Here is an 18,885-nt window from a genome sequence, read left to right as displayed (position 1 = left end):
CAATAGCTTTATGAACACTCATCTGTAAGTTAAGTATACAGCGTTTAACTAACGTGAGAGTTGCTACTGTACTGTTCCGTTTCAACTTCTAATGCACTTGTAATCCAAATAGTTTCATATTAAATGCGGATCAACCCTTTCTTGATGAGATGAGTGGTCCTTAAAAGGACCTTTGTGTTTAAAGCAGATTAGAACAGTTTACTTGGAGCTGGTGTACTTGGTCACAGCCTTGGTGCCCTCAGACACGGCGTGCTTGGCCAGCTCACCGGGGAGCAGCAGGCGGACGGCGGTCTGAATCTCCCTGGATGAGATGGTGCGGCGCTTGTTGTAGTTAGCCAGTTTGGAGGCTTCACCGGCGATGCGCTCGAAGATGTCGTTGACAAAGGAGTTCATGATACCCATGGCCTTGGAGGAGATACCGGTATCAGGGTGGACCTGCTTCATCACCTTGTAGATGTAGATGGCATAGCTCTCCTTCCTGGACTTTCTGCGCTTCTTACCGCCCTTGGCAGCGGACTTAGTGACGGCTTTCTTGGAGCCCTTCTTGGGTGCTGGCTTGGCGGGTTCAGGCATGGTTCTTTCTACGAGGGATGTAGTGAAGAAGTGCCTCTGTAAGGGCGTCGCACCAGTATCTATACCAGGCCAATGCAAATGAAGTGTGCGACTCCCAGCACATGATTGGTGCCACTGCCTTCAGCCTATGTGACCCACAGAGGGAGGTGTCTTACAATGTCTTTGTCTCTGCATAATGTTTTACCGCCTGCATCTATTTGTCCCGCTAAAATATAGACTAGGGATAATAAACATTTAGGGTACATTTGTGTTTTAATTGGAATCAATAGTTCTAGTCCACGCTCCAATTTCAATCCAGACACCTGTTGTAACTTGTAACACACTTTCTATCGATGCATAATTTATATCAGACAATGACAATTTTGAGGTATTTTTTTTTACTTTATTGGAGTATTTCCAGTTTTAAGTACTTTTACTTGTACTCCACTACATCTCATAGGCAAATATTGTACTTCTACTCCACTACAATTATTCAAAAACTTTAGTTACCAGTTACTTTGCAGATATAAATGATTACATTATAAAACATACATTAACCACAGCTATTTTCTAACAGTTGTTGTACTTTTACTTTTGGTGCTTTAAGTATATTTTAATACAAATACTTTTGGTATTTTAACAAACAATTGCATTTCGTCATGTTCATTATAGCTGGGATGGGATTTGGATTCAAACAAAGGTGGGTGTGAATTGAATCTGCATTCAACTGTTAGAGCCCTAAAAAAAAAAAAAAAAAAGTCACTAGACAATATAGAAAAATACTGATGGACCTTGGTTTTCCCATCTTAACTCCGTATCTTAATATAAAGCATCTTATAACAATTACATTCCGGTTATATTATGAGCCTGGAATTTATTGCGTAGCTTGCTGGAAGAGTTCAATGTGCAAAGTGTGTTGTACACCTTCAACTTTTATTGTCTTGATAGTCAGATAAGGGAGATTGTGTCAAGACCACGTCCATGAATCACGGTTCTCTGTATACTGCAATTGTATACGAGGCATACTACTTCATGTTCATCTAAGTAAAGGTTTAGCTATCTTAAATTGCTCATATTTCAATAATGGAATAAACTCTGTAAAGACAGTGTGGGCGGCTCTTAAAAGAGCCTTTGTGTTGTTGGTAGATCAAGTCAGCATTATTAACCTCCGAAGCCGTACAGAGTGCGTCCCTGTCTCTTTAGAGCATAGACAACATCCATGGCGGTCACGGTCTTTCTCTTGGCGTGCTCGGTGTAGGTGACGGCGTCACGGATCACGTTCTCCAGGAAAACCTTCAGGACACCGCGGGTCTCCTCGTAGATCAGACCGGAGATACGCTTCACGCCACCACGGCGAGCCAGACGGCGGATAGCGGGCTTGGTGATTCCCTGGATGTTATCACGAAGCACTTTACGATGACGCTTGGCGCCTCCTTTTCCAAGACCTTTTCCTCCCTTACCACGTCCAGACATATTCGTTTTAGTAGTAGATACAGAAGTGAATGACCCTGTAGCTCAAAGACATGTCTATTTATGTGTGTTCTGAGGACGTAAATGAAGACAGGCAGCCTGCTCTGCACTGGGCGTTGCCTAAAAAGTAGCAGCCCCACCCCCTTTATTCTGTGTGTTCTGCATGACAATGACCTCTCCAACGGTTATTACATGGTTATAAAGCTGAGACTTGGTGGAAGCGTTTAACTATTCCCACTTTTAACCGGCAGTATGTATTCCATGTCTTGTTTAACAATACCGTATTATAAATCATTATAAGCCAGGCATGGACTTCAACATGACATCTATCTATCTATCTACTACACTGCTATTTTAAAACAATGGTGAAAATGAAATCCACATTGACTGTGTACAAAAGCTATATCTGACCATTGTATGTTTATATAACATCATATGTTACTGTTTAAACATTTTTTTTGTGGTGCTGCTATTCTTGTCTCTTATAAATTGAACATTTATTTCAATGGGACAAACATGGATAATCTATCCTAGCTCTAGAATATTTCAAATGCATCACCTGGGGCTTGAGAGAGAGGCAGTTTTTAAATGCTACGTGTATTTAGAGTGTTTACATGGAACACGGATTGTAATCCTTTTAGGTGCTTTATGTTGCACTGTGTTTGCAAAGGTGTAAATAATGTACGGTCTATTCTGCCATTTAATGGCAAATATAGTAGTTTTGTTTGGTTCATTTTTTTTTTATGTAAGCACCATAGGGTTCATGAAAGGCACAATATAAATTCAAGCTATCATTATAGTGATTCCAGCAATGCATAACGCCATCCTCCATGTTTTATGTAAAATATTTTTTTTCCACTGGATAAAAAATACTCTTGCTGTCCACTACATTGTATTAAGTCAAGCCTGGTTACATCAAGGTCTATTTTGAATCAGCCAAAGGACTCGAATCAAGACAATCAAATATTCCAAAAAAAAAAAAGGCCCTCATGGGGGGTAAAGTAGGCTACTCAAATTATATTTTAGTACAAGAAGCCTACTGCTATTTAACAGTAGGCTACCATTTATCTCCATTTCCCCCCATAATTTTGTGGTGTACCGTTTATCTAAGCTCTTAACATTGATCAATTTTAGGTATAGTTATTTACCAATACAATGGAAAATACATTTTTAAAAGGCAAGACGCATAATACAAGAACCGCTTATGTAATCAGTTTAAACAAAGATTTAAATATACGGCAGAAGTGGCCCACAAGTCAATTCAAGTATCGACTGCATTTCTGTTAAATAGCCCAGTTCAAAATCTACATGGATATGCTCCTTCTTGAGAAGATGGGTGGTCCTTAAAAGGACCGTTGTGTTTAGAGCGGACGGTGCAGTTTACTTGGCGCTGGTGTACTTGGTGACAGCCTTTGTGCCCTCAGACACGGCGTGTTTGGCCAGCTCACCGGGGAGCAGCAGGCGGACGGCGGTCTGAATCTCCCTGGACGTGATAGTGCGGCGCTTGTTGTAGTTAGCCAGTTTGGAGGCTTCACCAGCGATGCGCTCGAAAATATCGTTGACAAAGGAGTTCATAATGCCCATGGCCTTGGAGGAGATACCGGTGTCAGGGTGGACCTGCTTCATCACTTTGTAGATGTAGATGGCATAGCTCTCCTTCCTGGACTTTCTGCGCTTCTTGCCGCCCTTTGTGGCGGTTTTGGTGACGGCTTTCTTGGAGCCCTTCTTGGGCGCTGGCTTGGCAGGTTCAGGCATGGTTCTTTCTACGAGTGATGTAGTGAAGAAGTGACTCCAAATGAGCGTCGCACCAGTTCTTATACCAGGCCAATGCAAATGAAGTGTGCGACTCCCAGCACATGATTGGTGCCACTGCTTATGTGACACACAGAGGGAGGTGTCTTACACTGTCTCTGTTTCTGCATAATGTTTTCCCGCCTACTAGGGATAAAGTCTAATACACATTTTGGGTAAATCTATATTTAAATTGTAATTAATAGCTCTGTTCCACGCTCCAATTTCAATTCAGTTGTAACACTTTATTATCGATACATAATGTATGCAGTATAAAATAGTCAATTCACTAACTGCAGACTATCCGAGATGATAATTCTATCAGATATAAATTAAGTAGATGGTTTTACACATTCCTGTATGGTCTAGCGGTTAGGATTCCTAGTTTTCACCCAGGCGGCCTCGACTCCCACTATGGGAACTTATTCCAAACTGAATTACATGGTGCTGGCAAGTGGATGTGAATTTAATCTGCGCCCAAAAAATAAGTATGATACCACGGTCAAATAAAGTCACTCTCTACACTAGACAATATAGAAAATGCTGGACCAGTGGACATTGGTTTCCCTATATTAACTCATTATCTTAATCTTGACAAGATTTTATAAAGCTTCTTACAATTAAATTCGTGTCATATTACTTATCTTCCTGGAATCTATCGTATAGCTTGCTGAAGATTTTCCACAAGTTCAATGTGCAGAGAGTTGTACACCCTCAATTTTGACTGTCTTGTTAAAATAATCTGTTATAAAAGAATAAGTGTCATGATGTTACATCATGGCCACTGCAGTGTACTTTTCCTTGATCTCATCCAACCCTGTCCCCCACTGGCGACTCTTTGAATAGCATACATATAAATGAAAACAGACAGGTTATCTTCTTGGGTGTTTTTAAGCGTTTATATTCCGACTCACCCCATTATAACTAACGGTCGGAATAGTGTCATGTTGGAATTATGAGCGGAACCCTACAAAATGCTTGTATGGCATTTTATCCAATTTACAATATGACCCTTCCAAGCTTGAGGATGCACGAGGTTGTTGCCTACATGTTGGGAGATTGTATCGAGACCCGTTCACTGACCATGAATCACTTATACGAGGCAAATTGCAACCCATCTGCACAAATAAGTATAGCCTTATGTTGCTCACAATAATAGAATAAACTCTGTTAAGACAGTGTGGGCGGCTCTTAAAAGAGCCTTTGGGTTGTTGGTAGATCAAGTCAGCATTATTAACCTCCGAAGCCGTACAGAGTGCGTCCCTGTCTCTTCAGAGCATAAACAACATCCATGGCGGTCACGGTCTTTCTCTTGGCGTGCTCGGTGTAGGTGACGGCGTCACGGATCACGTTCTCCAGGAAAACCTTGAGGACACCGCGGGTCTCCTCATAGATCAGACCGGAGATACGCTTCACGCCGCCACGGCGAGCCAGACGGCGGATAGCGGGCTTTGTGATACCCTGGATGTTATCACGAAGTACTTTGCGATGACGCTTAGCGCCTCCTTTTCCAAGACCTTTACCTCCCTTACCTCTGCCTGACATTTTGATGCTGCTGTTGAATTAGAAGTACTTTTATGGGTGTAAGCCATGCCTACTTATTTGTGTTCTGAGGACGTATAGGAAGACAGGCAGCACTGGGCGTTGCCTAAAAAGCTGCAGCCCCCCACCCCCTTTATTATGTGTTCTGCATGACAATAACCTCTCCAACGGTTATATTGGGCATGGTTTTAAAACAGAGACTTGGTGGGGGCAATTAAGTATTACAAAAGCTACTATCTATCTATTTATACTGCTATTTTAAAACAATGGTGAAAATGGAATCCACGTTGACTGTGTACAAAAGTTATATCTGACCATTATATGTTTATTTAACAATATATGCTACTGTTTAAACTTTGTGGTGCTGCTATTCTTGTCTCCCTTATAAAATAGAACATTTATGTCCATGGGTACATGGATAATCTATTCTACGTGTTCATTTTCACTGAGCTCTAGAATATTTCAAATGCATCACCTGGGGCTGAAGTGACTAAAATAGACCTAATGAGACCTTAAATCAAAAAGACATTTAGAAAGACCAACTGAAAACAGTAGACTGGACAATTAAATTATCATTATTAATAAAATAAATCACAACAAATCACCCTAGTTTCTGTTTTCAGTACATGAGACATGGCTCTGTTTTAGTTGGTTTGTTTAACTAATAAACATTCATGAGACATGGCTCTGTTTTAGTTGGTTTGTTTAACTAATAAACATTCTTTTTTGGGGCTTTCATCCATCTCCCTTGTCTTTTGTAATGGCTTCTAGGTAGGCTAAGGGTTATAACCTTATAATATATCGGTTATAACAGCATCCCTTTCTGAGTTTGCCCTTACCCTTCAGAGTTCACACTTGCAACTCCATCTTGTGTTTTTTCCCCAGCTTTTTTTCTTAAATGTATTAATTGATCTGAGACATAGATGTTTGTATGTATTTTTTAAAAATAATGTATTTCTATGTATGTGAATATGTATGCATTACTTCTACATTGCGTTATTGCTGTTTTGTTTTCATTTATGTATATAAGGGCCACATCACCCATTTTCATATACTTGGTCCTCTATTAATAGAGGGGGAAAAAAACGTTATCAAAACGTTATCACAATTGTGATAACGTTTTTTTTCCCCCGACTGGCACTACTCCATGTAATTTTGGATTTTATCCAAAAACGTATATGTCATCAATAGATAAATCAAAGATATAATGGTTAATACAGTTAAGAGTTAAGAGGGGGGGGGTTTCAAGCCCCAAGCCTTTACTCTAAAGAGTACTGACGGTGGAGACAGGATCTGGCAGGAGAGCTGAGTAGACACAGCTAACTCCAAAACATGTCACGAATGATTTTATGGTCATTAAACATGTGAAAATGAGGAAATAAAAACTCTTGTAAAAAGTTGTGGTTGGCTCTTAAAAGAGCCTTTTGTGGATCTTAAAAGGGCCTTTTGTGGATAAAGGTGGGAAAGGTTCATAACAGTTTACTTCTTTTTGGGAGCTGCCTTCTTTGCTGCCTTGGGTTTGGCAACCTTCTTGGCTGGGGATTTCTTGGCTGCTGCGGGCTTCTTGGCTACTTTCTTGGGGCTCTTGGCTGCTTTTTTCGGGCTTTTAACTGCTACCTTCTTGGCTGCAGGCTTCTTGGCTTTCTTCGGCGATTTCTTTGCAGCCACGGGCTTCTTTGCTGCCGCCTTCTTCGGCTTTTTAGCCGCGACAGATTTCTTGGCAGCAGCGGGCTTCTTTGCTTTGACAGCTTTCTTAACAACAGGTTTCTTCGCCTTCACTGCTTCTGCTTTCTTGTTCATCTTGAAAGAGCCAGACGCGCCGGTACCTTTGGTCTGAACCAGGGTGCCTTTTGCTACCAGGCTCTTGACGGCGATCTTGACGCGGGCCTTGTTCTTCTCCACATCGTAGCCGCCGGCAGCCAGAGCTTTCTTGACCGCTGCCAGGGACACGCCGCTCCGCTCCTTGGAGGCGGACACGGCCTTGACGACAAGCTCAGCGACGCTGGGGCCTGTCTTCTTGGGTCGGGGAGCTGCCTTCTTCTTGACGGCCTTGGCCGGTGCTGGAGCTGGTGCGACTTCTGCCATGATTCAGATTCGGGTAGTAAGCTTGTCTTAATGAAAAGTACTGGTAGAATAGACTAGACTGACTGGTGGAAAACACAGTGAAGGGGCTGGACTTAAACACAACATGAGAACCATGTAGAGTCAATGCACACAGAGCCCATCTTCTCTAGGTGGCTTAATGTGCCACTTGTGTTTTCTCCTCGACAAAAAACAAGATATTATAAACGACTGTGTATATTATGAAATGTAACAAAGGGCACACTGCTAGCACTCTTGTGCCTTTTTGTCATGAACATTATCTGAGACGCGAAGAACGCTCTCGTTTTGTATTGATAGACTCAACACCTCACTCTTCACCGGGCAAAACACAATTCCCCCATCATTTTCCTTCTAAAACAATGTTAAACTATGTTACATTAACACCAACCATCTTAATCATTTTAGCAGACATACCCGACGACAGGATAACATAAACTATACTCTTCTTTTATAATCCGTTTAGTTATAAATAGAAGGTTTTCTGACCTTAGTAAACACACTCCAGTTGATGGCAACGACTCCCATGGACAGCTATGGAATGGTGGAAAGCTTTGTTCATTTGTGGACGAATTGCTTGTCGAATAAGTTTAATGTGAATAGTTAACATCTGATCAAACTAAAGTAAACCAAATAAAGCTTATCTTATACAATCAACTGTCGCTGTCTGTACCTTGCTTAATGCTTATGGAGACAGACAGCTGGTACACAAGCCAGCATGCACCCTTCACATTTTAAAACTTCATGATGCAATTCATGATGAAAACATCATCATTAAAAAAATCATGATGCAATGTATCCTGCTGCATCCCGTTTTATGATTAATGATAAACAGTGGGACTGCCATACCGAATATGTCCATCCCCATATCAATTAGGCCCGATACCTTTAAAGCAGCATGGGCCAGAACTGTTCAGTAAATATCACAAGTGAACTGTTGCTGTAAGTTACTTTCTTTTGTACCTGGGAACAAATATGTATTACTTGTATTATATTTTAATTGACAGGTCGTCTGATTTTGATTTAATAAATACTTTCTCAACAGTTTGCAATAGCACATTGGTACAAATTTACAATGATACTAAAAGGATAACACAAAAAGCCCTTGTTTCCATTACAACGATATACATATACAATACATCATCCACACTAGTGTTTTTTTTTTTGGGGGGGGGGGTCATTTCTAGTGTTACTCATACGTAGATTCATTTTCTAGGACCAGTTAACTTTAAATGCAGACTCGGAAAAAGCCATTTGTCTTATTATTACCTATTACAAACAAGCATGTGTGTGTGTGTGTGTGTGTGTGTGTGTGTGTGTGTGTGTGTACACACGTGCGTGCGTGCGTGCGTGTGTGCGTGTGTGCGTGTGTGTGTGCGAGAGAAAGTAAATTTAGTATTTACAATCTGCAGTCTACAAAACTCTGGTCATTGTAATATATGCCTGTTAAATAGACTCAGGAACAATTCCAGTTGGAATTGCATCATGCGGGACTACAACAGAGTACTACTGTTAGTACAGTACATTGCAGTAGTGATACTTTTACTTACTAGGTAAAACATTTGAGTACTTCTTCCACCACTGGCAGTCACCAGAACCAGGGGAAATAATGGTATTTAGAAGGCTCTATTCCTACATCATTCATTATTTTCATTTTGTGTTTACCTAGGGCTGAAGTAGCCCAGTAGAGCAGACCATTATGGTTATTAAATAGCATAAAAACACCAACGCCCTTTGAAACATTATGAACAGCTTGGCTTTATATTGTCACTTCTATAATAACGGCCATAACGTTATGGCTGATATCACTATAACAGTTTATTAAGCGGAAATCTTTTTTAAAAACGTGGGTGGCTCTTAAAAGAGCCGTTTTGGGGTTATGACAGTGAAAGATGTGTTCAAGCACGTTCTCCGCGGATACGACGGGCCAGCTGAATGTCTTTGGGCATGATGGTCACCCTCTTGGCGTGGATGGCGCACAGGTTGGTGTCTTCAAACAGACCCACCAGATAAGCCTCGGCCGACTCCTGGAGAGCCATGACGGCGGAGCTCTGGAAGCGCAGGTCGGTCTTGAAGTCCTGGGCGATTTCCCTCACCAGGCGCTGGAAGGGCAGTTTACGGATCAGCAGCTCGGTAGATTTCTGGTAACGACGGATCTCCCTCAGAGCCACAGTACCAGGCCTGTAACGGTGAGGCTTCTTCACTCCACCGGTGGCCGGCGCGCTCTTACGTGCTGCCTTGGTGGCGAGTTGCTTCCTGGGAGCTTTGCCACCGGTAGACTTACGAGCGGTCTGCTTGGTTCTAGCCATAGTCCCTCTCTGCAAACTGTAGATAAGAGTTCGAAAAGATAAAGCGCAAACTGCTGAATTTATTTCAGCGGCTCTGAGGCGCCGTCGTTCTCTGATTGGTCTCTGGCCAGCAACCTCCTTCTCTGGGAGGAACCTTTCACGCTACTAGTAGTGATTGGAGGGGAACTCAAACACTCTCACCCCGCGCTCTCATTCATATGTATGATTGGTGGGGCGCTCACACACAGTACTGAGTTTAACATATAAAAGGCTTCGTGTCACTGTTCTCCGTCACATTTCTTCGCAGTGTAACTCTAGAAATATATATACAGAATGTCAGGAAGAGGGAAAACTGGCGGAAAGTCCAGGGCTAAGGCCAAGACCCGCTCATCCCGTGCCGGGCTCCAGTTCCCCGTGGGTCGTGTCCATAGGCTGCTGCGTAAAGGCAACTACGCCCAGCGTGTCGGTGCCGGCGCCCCGGTCTATTTGGCGGCTGTTCTCGAGTACCTGACCGCTGAGATCCTGGAGCTAGCTGGAAACGCAGCACGTGACAACAAGAAGTCTCGCATCATCCCCCGTCATCTCCAGCTGGCCGTCCGCAACGACGAGGAGCTCAACAGGCTGCTGGGTGGAGTGACTATCGCTCAGGGCGGTGTGTTGCCCAACATCCAGGCTGTTCTGCTCCCCAAGAAGACCGAGAAAGCCGCCAAGAAATAAATCTACTTATATCGTTTATCGAACCCCACAAAGGCTCTTTTAAGAGCCACCCACTCTTTAAATCAAAGATGAATTCTATATAGACTATGTGCGCAGTGTATATAACCTGACTGTACATAATGTTACGAAGTGGTGTACGAGAAGCCAACACATTAACTCAAGTACTGTATTTAAGTACTATCCAGTATTACATTCCAGTCATTTAGCAGACGCTGTCATCCAAAGCGACTTACACTAAATGCATTCAACATAGGTAGGAAAATACCAATCACCGAAAGCATTATTTTGTATGTCTTTTTTACTTTACTTCTCTACTACATAACGGAGGCAAATACTGTACTTTTACTCCATATTATTTGAAAACTTAGTAGTTACTTTGCAGATTGTATTATAACACCTACATTAACCACTTCAGCCCTATTTTATACATAGGCCATTTGAAAATAGCCGGTCTACAAGCTCATTGTAGATCTGCTATTTTCAAATATTCTAGTCATTTCTGGACGTTAAGTATATTGTGACGGCAATACATTTTGGACACATGCCCTTTTACCTGTAACAACAGTGTTCCTATTTTTATATTGTGGCATTGCTACTTTTACTTAAGTAAAATATTTGAGTACTTCCACCACTGATATTATATGGTCGTAATAATATCCTTTACATATTTATAGTTACAGCCACATTGCAAGTTCTTAGTCGTTCAAAACACGCAGATGCATATACAATGCGTCTGCGTGTGTATGGTGTATGTATATTAGACTGATGTAGACTGCACCAGCATGGACAGATCTAAACATCACATTAGGTCCGATGCTTTTTTTTAACAGTTTGCGTTTAGTCTTATCCATGTCACTTAAAAGAACATGAAGTCCAACCAACATAGTAGCTAATCTGTGTATAATACAGTGTATTACTCTAGCATCAAGATCAATTGAGTCAAGGGGACTAGTAATAAAGAAAAGCATGCTCTACATAAGTAAATTAATGTAGCACTTGTACATTTCACAATTGCTGACATTTAAATTATAGAATTAACTCTGTAAAGAAAGTGTGGGCGGCTCTTAAAAGAGCCTTTGGGTTGTTGGTGGATCAAGTCAGCATTATTAACCTCCGAAGCCGTACAGAGTGCGTCCCTGTCTCTTCAGAGCATAGACAACATCCATGGCAGTCACGGTCTTTCTCTTGGCGTGCTCGGTGTAGGTGACGGCGTCACGGATCACGTTCTCCAGGAAAACCTTCAGGACACCACGGGTCTCCTCGTAGATCAGACCGGAGATACGCTTCACACCGCCACGGCGAGCCAGACGGCGGATAGCGGGCTTTGTGATTCCCTGGATGTTATCACGGAGCACTTTGCGATGGCGCTTGGCGCCTCCTTTTCCAAGTCCCTTTCCTCCCTTACCGCGTCCAGACATTTTCGCTTTAGTAGTAGATACTGAAGTGAATGACTGTTCTGCCAAAGGATTTGTCTATTTCTTTGTGTTCTGAGGACGTAAATGAGGACATGTAGACCTCGCTGTGAGGGCGGTGCCAAAAGCTCTATCCCCGCCCACATGCCAGTCTTACACCCATTCACTCTGCACGAGGCAACTTCACTGTCTTTATTTGTATTCTGCACGAGGCAACTTCACTGTGTGAACTTGTAACAGTATTCAACCTTACAAATCATTAAGAGGGTTACAAAGTGTCTGATGCCAATATAACGGCCTGGCCCATGTATGAAAACATATCCATGCAATTTTGTTTACACTTCAAAAGGTAAAAAGACAAAATCCAGCCCAAATACATTAAAGAAATCTATTTTAATTAAAAAATCACAATACATAGAAGGCCAAGAAAAAAAACAGGCCAGATACATGGATGAAAAAACACCACCTCTGAGAAAATGAATAAGGCACAATGGCAGAATTAAAATGAATCACAATACATAGAAAATATTAATATTTATAGGGCAATATGGAAATTATTGCATAATGCATTATACTGTTGTGAGATGCTTAAATCAAAGAGCAATATTATGGTGGGAACATTTGCCGAACATAGCTGATCTACAAGCTCAGAATGTGCTGCACAGCTCCTCGCTCTGAGCTTGTAGATCGGCTATTTTCAGCAAAGTAGTAATGTAGGGCGAAAAAAGTTAAAGGTCCGGCTTTTTTACTAAGTTTCTGTGTCCTCTCCCTCTGCTGTAGCTCCTAATCGAAGGGACCGCCTGTCACTCACAGCCTTTTAAAAAGCTGATTAACCTCTGTTCTACATGACTCTGATGAAGATGCACTTGACATCCAAACGTCTGTCACCTGTACACTTAACACCTTGTCAATAAAGACATTTGACGGTCTGCTGCTGTAACGCACCCGACCTGCTGTTAACTGTTTAATACACAGAGGCAGCCTCTTTCTTCTGGATAATTATTATTATGTTATATTGTATTGCTGTGCTGGCAGAACATGTCCCTCCAACATTTCACTGATTGTACCAGGTGTATGAGTGACCCTGAGTAAACCCTTCTTGATCACCAACTTGAAGCACATGACGGAAGCCAAGCTGAATCATTCTAACCGAACCTTATTATCACCTAGCTTCAGAATAGCTTCATGGACCTCACCAGGAGTGTATATAATAAAGGAACATCCGCACTCTCTTCAGTTATATTCTTGGTTTATTCTTTAAAGGTGAACAGCCGCAGCAGACATGTCTATCTAGAGAAACGGCCGTGTTTCGGCACGTCGGCCTTGCTCAGCGTTTAAAAAAAACACTCACCGGGAGTGACAATCACATCATCATTGATATCTACGTTATCCACTACAAATAACTGCGAGATTGCATCAGAGCCACTCACACCATCTATGTTTGATGGAAGACATGTTTTAAAATTATTTAAACTTCCAGAAATCATTTATATTATTATGCAACTTCCTTGCCAGAGAATCTGCCCTCATAGTGGTTTCATTTATTTTGATAAAACAAAGGGCATATTTAAAATCAGCAATGGTGCGTTTTTTCTTTTCAAACAGAGGTCCATGTCTACCTTTGCCTGACTCAGCCCATATTTTAAAAGCCTTTCTAGCCTCTGCATGGAGCTCTTCAACATGGTCATTCCACCCTGGCTTAGCATTATACACGTTTGCCCTATGTTTGAAGAGAGGCTGCTGGAGATACACAGAGACTCCACAATAGATTCATACAGGGAACATAATATATTACATTACAGTGTTGTGGGTCTGCCAGTTCATATCCTGACACATAGCCACATCTTTTGGAACTGTTATATTACCCAGCAAGGCATCAGAATGATTCAAATATTTATCCAGATCTTTCTTGGTCAATTTAGACCAATCTATTTTCACAGCACTCTTGCTGTTATCCACAGGCAACAACACAGGTACATTATTACCTGTATTCAACGCCATACAACACGGTATGTGGTCAGTGGTAGCCAGATCATAAACCATTTCCATTGTCACTATCAATAGTCATGAGCATTTACTGTAGAGAGCCAGTGATCAAGCCATGAAGTAGTGTGCCAAGTATAACTATTCTCAGGTAAAATACCTTTCTAGATAAAATCAATCCACTGTCTGAACAGAAATCCATTAAATGATTACCAAATAAAGATTTAGCATCAGTAACATCAGCATTCATGTCACCGACAACATAGATGCAGGTGGAAGGATTATCCTGAATAAAATACATAATGAATGCCATTCTACTGAGATACTCATCCTCATTTTTTGTTTGCTTTGATCAATGTTTTATTAATTTTCTAAGGAAAACAGAAACAAGTCAGATCAGATCACCAAATGCATGTAAGAGAAGCTCTATACAACCAAACCAAGACAGAAAAACACAAAAATATTAATCATCCTAATTTTGATAGTACTCATATGGTGTATAAACATTCACAATTATTCACTTTTTACCATTACGGCACAGTTCTATCCCAATAGCCCAGTCAACTCCCAATCTAGGTCAACTGGTCATGTTTTTTTGTTCCACAGAGTGGCAACTCCCCCCCCCTCTCTCTCTGCCAGTAGCCTTGGGCCCACAAGCCTCAAAATAGTGGCGGACCTGCGTCCCTGCGGGCCACAGTTTGGGATCGAACATATCATCGACATTATTACATTCAGTGGTAATGTGAAACGAACCGAAGCTGCTGTGGGGCGACTCGATCTTACGACATGTCACTGTCTTACTACCCAATTTCTCCAATAAATAATCCCGAAGTGTAACCGCATCGATATTGGGGGGAAACCGAGTAGCTAACACACTCACCAGTTTGGTTGTCGCCACTGGTCTGGGTCTCACAACAACGCTACACTGTGGGGACTGTAGTTGTGAACGTGGCGATGTAGTTGTAGTTACACCTACATCCAACTGCTCCTGTTCAGCGGAACCCGCCTGCCCCTGCACACCCTCTCGTGAGGTACTGGCGATCCCAGAATCCAAACCCGCAAAGGGCTTTTCGCCTGTATGGACCCTCATGTGTGTTTTCAGATTATGATTTTGGTTTAAGATTGTGTTATAAACTGTACAAGCAAAGGGATTTTTGACTGTATGGACCCTCTTGTGAGATATCAGAGCTTGATTTCGGATAAAGGTTTTGTTACAAACTGTACTAGCAAAGAGCTTTTCGCATGCTTGAGTCCTCATGTGTGTTTTTAGATCTATATTTTCGTTAAATATTTTGTTACAAACTGTACAAGGAAACGGCTTATGAATCCTCATGTGCTTTTTTAGATGTTGAGAATATTTAAAGCTTTTGTTGCAAACTGTACAAGCAAAGTGGATCCTCATGTGTGTTTGCAGATCTGAATCTTTCTTAAAGCTTTTGTTACAAACTATGCAAGCAAAGGGCTTTTTGCCTATATGAATCCTCAAGTGTGTTTTCAGATGATGATTTTGGTTAAACCTTTTGTTACAAACTGCACAAGCAAAGGGCTTTTTGCCTGTATGGCTCCTCATGTGTTCTTTCAGAGCAGCCTTGCGACCACAGACTTTACCACACTCTATACAACGAAAGCTTTTCTTTCCCGTTTGACTCCTCATAGATGGCTTTTGTTTAAATGATTTCAGGTTCTGGGACAGCTTGCTAAAAGACATTTTTTGTCCTTCCACATCCTTGTCCTTCCACATCCACGTCTTGTATGATTTCAGTGTGTTTAAAACAGTCTCATCATCCCTGGTCTCCAAGTCATCAGTATCAAATTCAGAACAGTGTGAAGACATGAGCTGCTCATCACTAGTTGGTTGTGATGTTCCACAGTCCTCTACACCAGCTTGTGTTTTCATGTGTTCAGTTGAGGTGCTTGCTAGAGGCTCTGTCTCTCTGTTGTCATCATTATCTTCACTTTTCACTGCTAGTAATGTCAATGATAACCCTGCAGCCTCCTCTGGTCTTAGAAGTACTTCTGACTGTTCCTCCTTAATCTGTGGAGGTTCTAGTTTCACCTGGACCAGACTGGAACTACTCTCCTCCTGTTCCTCTTTAATCTGTCGAGGTTCTAGTTTCATCTGGACCAGACTGGAACTACTCTCATCCCGTTCCTCTTTAATCTGTGGAAGTTCTAGTTTCACCTGGACCAGACTGGAACTACTCTCATCCCGTTCCTCTTTAATCTGTGGAAGTTCTAGTTTCACCTGGACCAGATTGGAACTACTCTCCTCCTGTTCCTCTTTAATCTGTGGAAGTTCTAGTTTCACCTGGACCAGACTGGGGCTGCTCTCCTCCTGTTCCTCTTTAATCTGTGGTGGTTCTAGTTTCACCTGGACCAGACTGGGGCTGCTCTCCTGGTGTTCAGGGGAAGACTCCTCTTTACACACATCAGGAAGGAATTGGAGATCTAGAACGAGGAGAGAGGAGCCAACGTCAGCAGAGGGAAACACCTACCAGAGTAACCTTCAACCATAATGAACAATCCAAATGCATATCTGTCAGTGGAGTGAAGCTATGGAATGGTTTACCGAAGGTTGTTCAATAATGTCAAAATATAATACAATTTTAAAAAAATCACACCCTGTGTGAAGTGAGCGGTGCCGTTGATGAGCCCCGTATTGATGTTGTTATCAATGTTTGTGGACATGCATACATACATACATACAGACACACATACAAAGCCAGATATAGGAGTGGTTGCCTTCGGCACCACTCAAAAACATTTTAAGCAGAGTTTTGGAGAAATAGACATTATAATTAAGGGACTTATGGAAAATAAAAATTGTGTGTGTATATATATATATATATATATATATGTATATATATATATATATATATATATATATATATATATATATATATATATATATATATATATATATACACATCATATGTATATATACACTATATATATTAAATTATATTGTATATATATATATGATAATATATAACAATTAGGGAGTGTTACCTGCTCTGTATAACATGTTAACATATGTGTAATAACTAGGCAATTGATGGATTGAGGGGTATGGTGTGATGTGGTAGTGTTGGCGTTTGTATATAACGGTGTGTATATTAGAATGGGTGTATATGGGTATATGCATGCATGCGGGTGTATATATATATATAGTGTATAGTAATGAAGAGATGAGTGTATATATTGTATATTTTCGAGTGTTCGATTACTACGAACAACGTCAAATCTCGAACGTAATTACCAAATATTTTGAGTGTTCATTCAATATGAACTTTATAAATGATGTAACTAAGTTAAATCAACATGTAGGAAGGATAGGCATAAATAATCTTTAAGCTTCAGCCAATGCCTTTTCGACCAAACAACACGAATTATTGGATTATAGTGTGGTACGTTTTGTATAATTGTTGATGTGGATCGAAATAAACTAAAGTAAACTCAACGGTCCTCATGAAAGGCAAGGCCATTGTATTTGTATTACACATTTCAACAACAAGGCAATTCAATGTGCTTTACACAAAACATCAAGCAAAGGAAACACATAAAATGACATGGAAGTGATATAAGAACAGATTTTCTCTTATTTTTGGATTAAATTCATGCCTTAAAATAATATTGGTCCATTAATCCCAAATATATCCCCCTGTAAAGATTGTTTCATACTTCGGCACACAATGGTGTTGAGCAGTGAACATTGCCAATCTACAAGCTCAGTCGCAGATCAACTTGCTGAGAGCTTGTAGATTGTCAATTTTCGCCACGCGACAGTTGTTTAATGCACACATAGATTTGACTGAACAAAGCATTTACAACATAAAAAATGTTATTGCATGTATTCATCTATTTGTTATCCCTATTGTCAGTACTATGAAAAATCACATCAATGTAATATGAGGCATTTTGTGCAAAACGGACCAACCCCGCAAACTTTGGAAGCCAATCATAGCCAATCGGAATGGAATAAGAGACATATAGGTGTTGATCACATGCCTACAGAGATAATGTATAATTTGAGTGAGGTTTGGAGAAAATCTGTAGGAGTATTAACAAACAATCTGTCTCATGGTGGCGCTATAACACGCCGATTTGAAAAGAAAATGTGGTGGAGATTCTTCCTTGGCCTACTGGAAGTGTGCGTGCAAAGTTTCCCACCGGTCGGTCGAGTGATGCTGGTAGCATGTGGTGCAAAACGAGCCCCTCCAGAACACTATGAAAGCCAATCGGAATAGAATCTGACCAGATACATCTTGATCACATGACTGCAGAGGTGTGTGTGTGTGTGTGTGTGTGTGTGTGTGTGTGTGTGTGTGTGTGTGTGTGTGTGTGTGTGTGTGTGTGTGTGTGTGTGAGAGTGAGGCAGAGACAGAGAGCGAGCGAGAGCGAGAGAGAGAGACTCACTGCCTGTATCAGTGTGGTTGTTGTCCTCACAGGTGAAGGTGGGAGGAGCCATTGGATGGTCTGGACTCAGGGCTGCTGAGTCGTAGGAATGCATGTGGTGCTGAGGCAACATGCTGTGACTGGATAGATGGTCATCACCTGTAGACATCTGCTTTATACACACACACACACACACACACACACACACACACACACACACACACACACACACACACACACACACACACACACACACACACACACACACACACACACACACACACACACACACACACACACACACACACACAAAAGAGTCAAACAGTGAAAATGAAAAGACAACGTTCAACTGGCATCCCAATTTTGGGCATATCAAACATTTTCTGAAATGTTCTACATTTTAGAAACTTTTCAGAATGTATGTAGGTGGGCTATTTTCATTCAGGTCGTAAGGTGAAGTATAAAATAGGTTTCAAGTGGTGAAACAGTTCAGAATGAGGCAGTTCTTTGACCAGACTCTGCAACAAGCCAGCTGTTTGTGGAATACATGGATCCAAGCTAAATAAAATCTCACCACTGAAAATGTTTTCATGACCAAGGCCTATGTATGATTTGTGACACACACACACACACAC

General features: G+C 41.4%; 9 protein-coding genes across 9 annotated transcripts in view; 1 reads left to right on the top strand and 8 right to left on the bottom strand.

The window, feature by feature from the left end:
- Nucleotides 1–198: 198 nt before the first annotated feature.
- On the bottom strand, nt 199–573 carry LOC311055138 (histone H2B-like; the record flags this gene model as incomplete). Its single annotated transcript, XM_084071240.1, has 1 exon — nt 199–573. One exon carries the CDS (start codon nt 571–573, stop codon nt 199–201), a length of 375 nt encoding a protein of 124 aa, XP_083927366.1.
- A 1,096-nt stretch (nt 574–1,669) lies between these two features.
- On the bottom strand, nt 1,670–2,255 carry LOC311055147 (histone H4). Its single transcript, XM_084071249.1, has one exon. The coding sequence runs from the start codon at nt 2,023–2,025 to the stop codon at nt 1,714–1,716; it is 312 nt and encodes a 103-aa protein (XP_083927375.1). The 5' UTR covers nt 2,026–2,255; the 3' UTR covers nt 1,670–1,713.
- A 248-nt stretch (nt 2,256–2,503) lies between these two features.
- Nucleotides 2,504–3,777, bottom strand: LOC311055139 (histone H2B-like; the record flags this gene model as incomplete). Its single annotated transcript, XM_084071241.1, has 1 exon — nt 2,504–3,777. One exon carries the CDS (start codon nt 3,775–3,777, stop codon nt 3,403–3,405), a length of 375 nt encoding a protein of 124 aa, XP_083927367.1. The 3' UTR covers nt 2,504–3,402.
- Nucleotides 3,778–5,046: 1,269 nt separating this feature from the next.
- On the bottom strand, nt 5,047–5,358 carry LOC311055150 (histone H4; the record flags this gene model as incomplete). The annotated part of the gene is made up of 1 exon (XM_084071252.1): nt 5,047–5,358. One exon carries the CDS (start codon nt 5,356–5,358, stop codon nt 5,047–5,049), a length of 312 nt encoding a protein of 103 aa, XP_083927378.1.
- Nucleotides 5,359–6,834: 1,476 nt separating this feature from the next.
- LOC311055106 (histone H1-like) overlaps nt 6,835–18,885 on the bottom strand; it is a gene marked incomplete at both ends in the record, with an annotated part of 65,073 nt that continues 53,022 nt past the window's right edge. The window contains one exon of the mRNA XM_084071205.1: nt 6,835–6,972. Within this exon, the coding sequence (XP_083927331.1) occupies nt 6,835–6,972 (138 nt within the window). The remainder of the gene's footprint in view (nt 6,973–18,885) is intronic.
- On the bottom strand, nt 9,354–9,764 carry LOC311055121 (histone H3.2; the record flags this gene model as incomplete). The annotated part of the gene is made up of 1 exon (XM_084071223.1): nt 9,354–9,764. The coding sequence occupies one exon, from the start codon at nt 9,762–9,764 to the stop codon at nt 9,354–9,356; it is 411 nt and encodes a 136-aa protein (XP_083927349.1).
- Nucleotides 10,077–10,460, top strand: LOC311055133 (histone H2A-like; the record flags this gene model as incomplete). Its single annotated transcript, XM_084071235.1, has 1 exon — nt 10,077–10,460. One exon carries the CDS (start codon nt 10,077–10,079, stop codon nt 10,458–10,460), a length of 384 nt encoding a protein of 127 aa, XP_083927361.1.
- On the bottom strand, nt 11,567–11,878 carry LOC311055149 (histone H4; the record flags this gene model as incomplete). Its single annotated transcript, XM_084071251.1, has 1 exon — nt 11,567–11,878. The coding sequence occupies one exon, from the start codon at nt 11,876–11,878 to the stop codon at nt 11,567–11,569; it is 312 nt and encodes a 103-aa protein (XP_083927377.1).
- Nucleotides 11,886–18,415, bottom strand: LOC311055752 (uncharacterized protein; the record flags this gene model as incomplete). The annotated part of the gene is made up of 4 exons (XM_084072019.1): nt 18,272–18,415; nt 16,038–16,303; nt 13,492–13,612; nt 11,886–11,947 (listed from the first exon to the last, which is right to left on the bottom strand). The coding sequence occupies exons 1-4, from the start codon at nt 18,381–18,383 to the stop codon at nt 11,886–11,888; spliced, it is 561 nt and encodes a 186-aa protein (XP_083928145.1). The 5' UTR covers nt 18,384–18,415.

The sequence above is a fragment of the Gymnoscopelus microlampas genome (assembly GCF_963454915.1).
Source record: "Gymnoscopelus microlampas genome assembly, chromosome: 11".
NCBI classification, from domain to species: domain Eukaryota; kingdom Metazoa; phylum Chordata; class Actinopteri; order Myctophiformes; family Myctophidae; genus Gymnoscopelus; species Gymnoscopelus microlampas.
Note: the sequence above shows the minus strand (reverse complement) of the source record. Positions and strands in the feature narration are given on the sequence as shown.